Source organism: Mytilus edulis, chromosome 1, assembly GCF_963676685.1.
Source record: "Mytilus edulis chromosome 1, xbMytEdul2.2, whole genome shotgun sequence".
NCBI lineage: Eukaryota > Metazoa > Mollusca > Bivalvia > Mytilida > Mytilidae > Mytilus > Mytilus edulis.
Genome location: NC_092344.1, coordinates 36009645 through 36019212, shown reverse-complemented (window position 1 = coordinate 36019212; position 9568 = coordinate 36009645). Strand labels below are relative to the sequence as shown.

Below are 9568 nucleotides of genomic sequence, written 5' to 3'. Positions count from 1 at the left end.
TCCCGAATATGCATGAAATATTTGCCACTGGACAATAAGCCAGAAGAGTAATCATCATATGAGGTTCAATATTCAAAATATAAAACCAGTAATCTGGATTTTCTGATATATCACTATACTAAAAAAAAAATTAAATTAAATTCTAAAAAAATATAAGGCAATTTGTTTTTTATTTAAATTGTTTAACATTTTCTATGTCAGCGCCTCTTATAGCTGACTATATGGCATGGGTTTTTCTCATTGTTGAAGGCTGTATGGTGGTTTATAATTGCTTACTGGCTTCTTATTTTTATCTCTGATGGATAGTTGTTTCATATGCAATCAAACCACATCTCCTCATTTTTATATCAACAACATATTTTGTTAAGAAATATGTTCAATTTTTTGAACTGATATGAAATTATGTAATGCAAAAAAGTAACCATTGTTACAAAAGGCAAACCATGTCTAGGTTTTAAAAGATAAATTTGTAGATTCCTTTCACAGAAAACAAACAAGGATATAATTGAGCACATTATGTGTGATTTTATTTAAAGCTGTTTTTAGACATTCACAATGTATATGTTGAGATGTAACTATGTTACAAACATTTCAATGAGCTTTAATACTACAGCATATTATCAGCGATTGAAAAGCCATGAATTTTCTTACCGCCAAGCACTACTGGACATTTTATTGATAATTATAGACACCTGTTGACTAAAATAATTACCTCTTATCAAAGGACTGATTGTATTACACTGTGTTTTTTTTTAACAAAAAATCTTTGTTGAAAGCCAAATAAGAAATAATTAACAATATACGGTAACGAAGGATGAGATGTTACAAAAAATCCACATTGTTTGTGAATTAAAAAATGTTCTAATATTTCATTGATCGATATCTCGAACTTCATTTTGAGCACTAAACATTGAATTTGAATTTTCTGCTCTTTATACCCTAACACATGAACACATGAACTTGTTCATTTCCTTTCCAAAACTAAATCGATCCCTTGCAATACTGTAAATTCAGAAATTATTAATTTGTTTTTTATTATTGCAAAAAAATGTGACAAGGATATATTCGCAATAATTTAATCTCACATTTGGATTTTTTTATATGAATTAAGCAGAAATTTTCTCAAAACGGCACAAATTAATCACATTTTAGTATAAAATCCCAAATTCCCAAAAATAGATGCAGAATTTCAGAATTTACAGTGCTTATGCCATAACAACTTTGTTATCAATAAACAATTAATAACAAGTATTTCATTAATACTGATATTGAACCTGTGTATTACATACAGATCATTTTACTTGTGTCATGGAAAAAAAACATTATTGCGCAAGACCTTATTTAAATATTAAATAATCTTTATAAACATAGCTTATATCCTAAAGGCCAGATAACCTTTTTGAGTTCCAGACTTAACTAAGGTTGCCATTTAATGACTAGTCAAATTTTTATAACATTATAAAAACCTATAGAAAAGATAATGTGGATTTCATAGCAAAAAATTTCACCAAAAAAACTGGGTACAAATTTCTCTAAAGAGACCGTTCTGCAATATTTATGAAAAAGTAATACAGATACAATTTAAGGCTTATTTAATTTCTAATTAGTTAATATACATATAAAATAATCAGACCAGCTGATATTTCTTTTAATTAAGTTTTTCAATAAAATTAGGGAGCCTGTACCATTTAGAAAAAAATAGTTTATGCAGAATCATTCAGCTGTAAATAGGATCCTGTCCCAATAAAATAGTTTGTATACATGACCTTATATAGAAATTAATCTAAATATAAACATGTTCTTATTCTGGTTTTTTTTTCAATTTTTTAAAGGTAAATTAATCTTAAAACATTTTTTTTTACTCAAAAATTGTAATTTTTATATCAAATTTTTGTTCCACTAAATTTTTTTTTAGGAACTTATTTTAATGTTTTATGTTAAAAACCCTGTGTTTTCTCCTTGAAAACTGCAAAATGATCAATATTCCTTTTTCAGAAACCCCTTACATATTTTCCCATTTTCTTTGAGTATCATCTCTCTTTGAATTAACCAGCAATGCTCTTAACAAAAAAATGCTAATAACTATATGCCTAAGTCCAGCAACAATAACTGAGCTTTTTATTTTAAGCACCACGAATATCGACCTTTTTAAATGCATTTTTTTTAGCAAAATAAATACTGAGCTTATTTACACGATGATGGATTTATGAAAATTTATCACAATATACATACAAAACAGCAAAAGAATAAATGTAAAATCTAATGCAAAACTTGTATACAAATAATCACTTCAATGGTTACACATATACACAACATTCTCACACATTGTTTATTTCATTGGCACAAAAACATAATGTACATGTATGCTTCAAGAGCTGAATCTTAACAATATCAAAAATTCTTTATTGACCTAATATGTTGATGTTTTCATTAAAAAAAATGTTGGAATGAGGGTCTGTCTTTTTCCATTACTAATCAAATATGCCTTGAAGGCAGTCTTTCCAAAATAAATCTGACTTATTTTTTTTCAAAACATTTTTTTATTCAAATGGCTAGAGCAGCATGATTTTAGAATTTTTTTACTTGCCCAACAACATTTTAAATAGACTGGACATCAGGCTTATGTTTACAAATTCAATAACCTGAGTAGGTGAAAATATTTAAACCAATAAGGACTATATAATGTAGATTATCAATGTGGTCCCACTTCATTATGAAAAATGTTTGCTGATATTTCATGCTTTCATATTCAAATGTTTAACTGTTTTTTAACCAAATTTTCAATAAGATGAGCAAATACAATATGCAAAACAAAAGGCACAAGATGAAATACACAAGTTATTTTTGATTGAAATCGTATATATTTTGACTTATGGAGCACTTTGAGTGCAAACATGTTGCTATGATAGCAAAATCCCCCCAAAAATTATCATTTCAATTATGTAAATCATACAAACTGCAAGTTTCAACTTTATAAACTCTTATTCATCGCTACACAAACAAATATTACTTTTGTAACCATGATATCTACTAGATGCAAATCTTACTTCCTTCTTATTAAAAGGTGAATAAATTTGCATAATTGAAATGATATATTTTGATGAAATGAAATAAATACAACACAGTTAGACTGTGAGTGAGATCAAAACAACATTAATAAAGTATGGAGCACCAAATTGCCATAATCATTTCACATGTGGTGGATCCTTTTCAAAAACATTAACTTGCATAAACAGGCTAACCCATGCTTACAGTTTAAATTTCCACCCCAGATACAGCATTTGCAAACTTTGCATTAACTAACCAAAATCTAAGACCTGGATTCCAATTATTTTGGATTTCTTTCTCAGAATATGGAAGTTCCAAGTTTGGAATTACAACATAATATTTAAAATTCATTGACTGTCTAATTGAACATCATTGACTATTTGCTGTGCTTTGTCACATAGTTCTCTTGCAGCTTCAGTGTTGTAGAATTCATTATCATTTTCATACATTTGTGGAGTACCGGTTATTGTATTTAACATGTCTCCTGCACTATTCATGTCTTCAAAACTTGGTGTTCCAACTAAGCTTCCCTCGCGTTCCATCTGCGGACAATTTGAAATTGTTTCGTAATTATCATCACCACTATCATATGAAAAGTCTAATATATCTGCTGAGGAATTTGACCCTGTACTACAGGCTGAAAGTCTTTTTCTGGGATCTGTCTGTCCACCCTTTTTCAAAATACTTCTTCTAGGCACTACTACTACGGTGGTATTATTATTACTTTCGACTACATTTTCGGGATAAGTGAATTTATTTTTTGTCTCTGTTGGTGATCGATCAGTTGTGTTTAATACATTGTCAATATCAGATAAATCGTAAAGCATACTGTTGTTCTCTTTAGTGTCTGATCCAGGACTTTTAGCTCCGGATTCATTAAGTATACACCCACTGTCCCCACCACTGAATTTTCCTTTCCTTTTCAAAATTCCTCTTGCTGGTTTCTTTTCAGAATCAAAAACTTTTTTATCATCAATGGAATTATTATTTTCAGAATTATTATCGCAAGTAACATTTGGTCCTTCTTCCGGCATAACCATATAAGCTGTATTATCATCCTTGACTGGTTGTAATGGAACTTTTACTGTCTGTTCCTCCTCGCCAACTTCCTCAGTAGAGCTGTAGGATGTTTTCGGCTTCTTTAATATCCCTTTTAATGGTTGAACTGGTTTAACCTGGTCCCCTTCCCCCTCGCTGTCAGAAGACAAACAAGGTGAGCATCGAGGTTTATATGTATTAAGCATATCATTACTAGGATATTGCTCCCCAATTGGTGTTTCTTTATAACCTAGATTGACCCACCAATGGTTCAGAATGTCTGACATTTTTGCCCGTTTTTTAGGATTGACTGTGAGTAGATGACGAATCAAACCTGCAGCCTCTGAAAAAGACAAACAAAAAACACTGAAACATCTGATAATATGTAAACAAATAAAACAAGATTATAATGGAGTAGTTTAAAAAGTTATCAAGAATACTTTCTTCAAGTGTTCTATGTATCTGCATGAGAAGGAAAATTCCAGAAATATTATGACAAAGAAATTACAAGTTTTCTATGTTATAGATGTCCTAAAATATCACCCACTCAGCACAATGTGTAGTTTTTGTTTTTGTTTGCTTTGCTAACTCACAAAACAGATTCACAATGTGGCCAAAGATTGATATCTTTTTTTATATCAATGTGTGAAAGTCTATACTCTTTCAGGTTTACATATTACTTAAATTAGTTAAAACAGAAATGCTTTGCATTACAGGTTAACAATACAGAAGATTGCTAACATGCAAATAGAGTGACATTCTTTCAACAAGAGCCTTTTATTATTGTAATTAAATTTTCATGAGATATTGCTTTTTTGTATTTTTCAATATTTTAAAACACCATTTAAATTTATTTTATTCATACCATCACAAAAGCCAGATATATTATTGAGACCAAAGTTTTAACCAATAAGATGTTGTCAGACTAGCAAATTTCATATTCATTCATTCTTTTAACAAATTGTTTCAAAAACAAATATATTTTCGCTTTTTTGTCGTCAAACTTTCGTTGCTAAACTTTAAGAAGAAAAGGTTGTTGTTACTCTCATGGTCAATGCCAACGATTAATAACAATCCACAAATCTAGAGATTGATTGATAGAGCACATAATGGGATTAATGAAACGCTAAAGTGATTATGATTAAAATCATTAACAAAAAGCAATGGTCTTTTAAAGGTCATTTTAACATGACTGATTTTAGATCTTATATTAAATTTTAATATCTTGATTTAATGACAGGTGGTTAAACACTTGTTTAACCTTGATCTTAATTCCGACCATGTCAATGTTTGAACGCACTGAATATTGAAAAGAACTACTCAAAGCATTAAAATGTATCTTCTTACACCAAATAAGTTACAAAAAATGTACTTATAACGATAAAACAAAGTTGTGATATTGACTCAATTTTCAGCTGTGTGTTCAAAAACCATCAGTCAATTTTTTTCATTATGCCAGAGAAAAGGGATAGCAAATTGCTATTTGTAAAGCCTTTCATCTAATGTTAGCGATATTCACAATTTTTTTTTAAAAACTAATGTTTGATAATAATGAATTCATTTTTTTCTCACGTTTTTTTATCTAGTTTACATGACAATCTACAAATAGCAATGTAGTTTATACTGACTAATAAAGCATACCTGAAGGTGTATTTGGTTCAAAATAATCGCCATTAGATATCTGTTTTCTAAGTGTTTTAAAGTCTGTTCCTTCAAAAGGCATGGCACCATAGACTAGTGTGTAGAGTATAACTCCTAAAGACCAACAATCAACCTGAAACAAAAAGATTTATCTATAAAGTATAAAGATCAAGATTTCTTCTTTCTTTGCACCAAAACTATTTTTCCATATTAATCAATTTTTTAGTATTTCTACTTTGTGGAACTTAAGAGCCTGATGTAAAAGCTGAAATGTTATGTGTACTGTCATAGGCCATTATTTAGTCAGAACTAATTTTAAAATAGTCTCCAGCTTGTTTGCAAGTACCTGAGTATATTTGGGACCAATACTTATTTCAGAACAGGAGAATTCAAATAGTCTGCTCTAGATTTTTTTCTCAATGTCAATAACCACAGGGAAAAGATACAGGTATTTTAATGATGATTATTGTAATCTGTGTATTTTGATTTTTTTCAGCATACATGTCTAGAATGTCAATCTATATTAGAACTGGATGTAATGAATCCAAATGTTCAGCATATTGGTTGACTGAAATGGCTCACAAAATAATAATTATAACTGATAAAAGAAAACAGTATGTTTATTTTATAAAACTAAGCTTATACTTTTGCTTTGCAGTGTCGCCAGTCTTAAATCTTTGGCAGTAATAAGTTAGATCAGAAATCATTGGACCTGCGTTCATACATTAAACTTTATACCTTCAAATAATAATCTTTATACCATGCAAACATGAGTCTACTTTAAATAAAACAAAGAATCAAGTAGATTATCTAAATCTGGATTAAAACATCCACTTGCACCTGTACCATATTAATTGTAATTAACTCAGGTAATAATCCTGTTATATAAATTATTTGGTCTTATTTATTGTTGATTCGGTTAAAACAACATCTTCCTAATAAACCAGTCCACAAATGTTTCCTAATAGTCTACATCAACATAAATTGATTGTACTCTTACGAGTTTCAATAGGATTAAAAATTCTAACATTTTTTAAGTTCGAAAGTTCATAACTTTTAGTGGGCCAGAATACAAATCCCCTAAAATGTCCAGTGTTTTTGACTAACAGACTGTTTGACGACTTTAATGATGTGTTATACTGATATTTTGATATGATTTAAAGGTTTAAATTTAACGCATAATCTGCAGTCAACATAAAGATCTTTCACACGGATAACTAAACATCTCGAAATATTGTTTGTTTACTTTAAATGCATAAGATTTACAAGCAGGGCGTTATTTAAAGAAGAATTGAGGTCTTGTTTCGAGCTACATGTACCTTAGTCAAACGAACAAATAGAAACTATTTCTTTTTGCATAATTTATTCAGAATGCCCGATAAATCGTTAAAATTCAAATCTTTTATTTACAAAAAGTTCCGAAAGGTGTTTTGAAATAAGCCAAATACAAAGACAGTACTTTTGGTCTTGTCACAAGACGTCAAATTACATCTAGATATAAATAAGAAGAACAAACATGGAGGAAATCCAGAGGTCAAAACTTTAAAGTGAATAACACAAACATTAAAGTGTCACTAGTGATTTAAGCATTCCAAATACATCTTCTTTTTACCATATTTAATACACTATTATATGGTTTATCTGTTTTTAATACAAATCAATGAAAGACACATTTGTTACTATTTAACAGACATTTTTATTATACTTATAAATGTTATCTTGAATCAAACTTAATCCTTATGAAGTGTTGGCTTAAATGAGCAGAAAAAAAGTGTTTTCTTCTTCTTCACAGTTCTGGCATTTTCTACAGACCTTTCTTTGAGACACGTTATATGAATCCCTGTTTTAGAGGATTATTTTTTGTTTTAAAAAGAGGGAGGGGGTTCTTTCCCTTTAATATATTTATGTAAGTGTTGAATTTTATAAAAATGTTATAAAACAGTAACAATAACAACTAAAGCCCTTTTCGTAAAGAAACTTTTCCAACCTTGAATATCATATAAGTGTTTCAAATATTTCATGTTTACGTGCAGTTATGCTCGTAGGTACAATTTTAATTGGTATTTTTCAGGAAGGTAATTGAACTTAAAAAACAAACAGATTGAAATCAAAGGATTAAATTTAAATCAAACGATTAATTGGAAATCATGCGTTCAACATTGGATTGAGACCACAAAAATAAACACATTGAGACTGTATTTACAACTTTGAAAAAAAAATTCAAAACAAATGAAGTATTTAAACAGCTTTGAGATAAAAAACATAGTTCTATTTACACAATTTTACAACTAAAAGCGGACCTCTTTTCCAATTTCGTAATCTGGAACAAAATAAGGATTTGTTGACATCCTGTTACTGACGTAAAAAGTTTGATATCTTTGATCTTAAAACTGAATTGGAAAATACCGATTTCATGTAAACATCCTAGGCAAGTGTGTAGAAAAACATGACTCCAATGTTTAAAGAGGGTGGAAAAGGGTTATTTTCATGCAACGTGTTATGCCATTTTTATTTCATGTGTGGCCGTGAAAAAGGTTTGTTATTCACTGTGTTTCGTGAAATCAGTGAAAAGATCAACATGCAAGACATTTTTAAACGTTCCTTCATCTTGAAATGGCAATTTTATTTCACATTCTTCCTTACAGAGACCCCCACTTAACACCCCTCTTAAAACTTCTCAATTCCAAGGTTCAGACTCGTCTCCCAGAAGAATGAAATTGATAAAAATTGGACAAACATTCATCTAAATGCGAGATTACCTGACACTTTCATCTTAATCATGTTCTTTTTTACTCTTTACCTCAAGTAAATATAAAATGTTTAGAGAAAGTTCTTAGGTGTCAAAGATTCAGCAGGTACAAAAGAAAAGTTTATTAAAATATTGAACATAGGATTAAACAACCATCTAAACACTTCCATCAGACAAAATTGAGACTAATTGTAACAATTATAGGCAAAAACTAACAATGAAAGAATGCTTTACATCTTTTTGACTCTTGAGTCACAAATACAAGAAAATGTTAACCTGACTATCAAACAATGTCAAAGTCTGCACAATTGACGTCAATTGTATGAAATGTGCATTTTATTTGTAAATTACATCATTTTACGTTCATGTTTTACAGTACTTTGATTAACTGTAAATGCTTCTGGCTTTTTAAATTTCTTATTTTTTGCTCACGGTCGATTTATTTTGGAGTTGTACATCATATTTTATTCCATTTTTGCATGTTGTTCAATTTTTTTTTATTATGAAAGACTTAATCATTGAATACAAAGCGTGTGTCATTTGAAGGGATGAATCATATACATGTACATAAATGTAACTCTTGTGTCGTTTAATGATCAACTTACAATAAGGGCACATTGTACTTTTCTAAAAATGATTATACGGCTTGGCACAACATTCTATTTTCATTTTAAAGGAACATGTTTACAAGAGGGTCTAGATTCTGCAAAAGCTGTTGTCTTTATTAGTATTCAGATTTACATAGTCCGCTACCAATTGTGCAGATCTAACATATCAAATAGTTCAGTGTCCTTCAAAATTCTCAAGGTTATCAAAATTATTGAAAAGAATGGTGGACATTTAGCTTGTTAGAAAAAATCTAACTGAGAATGTGCTGTTTGGATGTTATCAGCAATTGAGAGATTTTAACAATATTTTATTGAATTTCAATCCCAGTAATTTGGGTATTTTGGTATTTCCCAGACAACGATATAGATCCTGAGGTACTACACTTCCTTAAGATAAACAACCTGGGCAAAATAATGATAAGTTCAAAGGACTTGTATTAATAAAAGAAGAAACTGTCATTGAGTTAGTGTGTACTGAATTGTC

The 9568-nt window shown here is 29.6% G+C and overlaps 1 protein-coding gene across 1 annotated transcript in view; it reads right to left on the bottom strand.

Annotated features, from left to right (window-relative positions):
• Positions 1-502: 502 nt before the first annotated feature.
• The window catches only part of LOC139511985 (NUAK family SNF1-like kinase 1), a 49128-nt gene continuing 40062 nt past the window's right edge, over positions 503-9568 (bottom strand). Inside the window, exons 6-7 of the mRNA XM_071299245.1 lie at positions 5728-5860; positions 503-4429 (exon numbers count right to left, since the gene is read on the bottom strand). Coding sequence (XP_071155346.1) covers positions 3396-4429; positions 5728-5860 — 1167 coding nt within the window. The 3' untranslated portion in view covers positions 503-3395. The remainder of the gene's footprint in view (positions 4430-5727; positions 5861-9568) is intronic.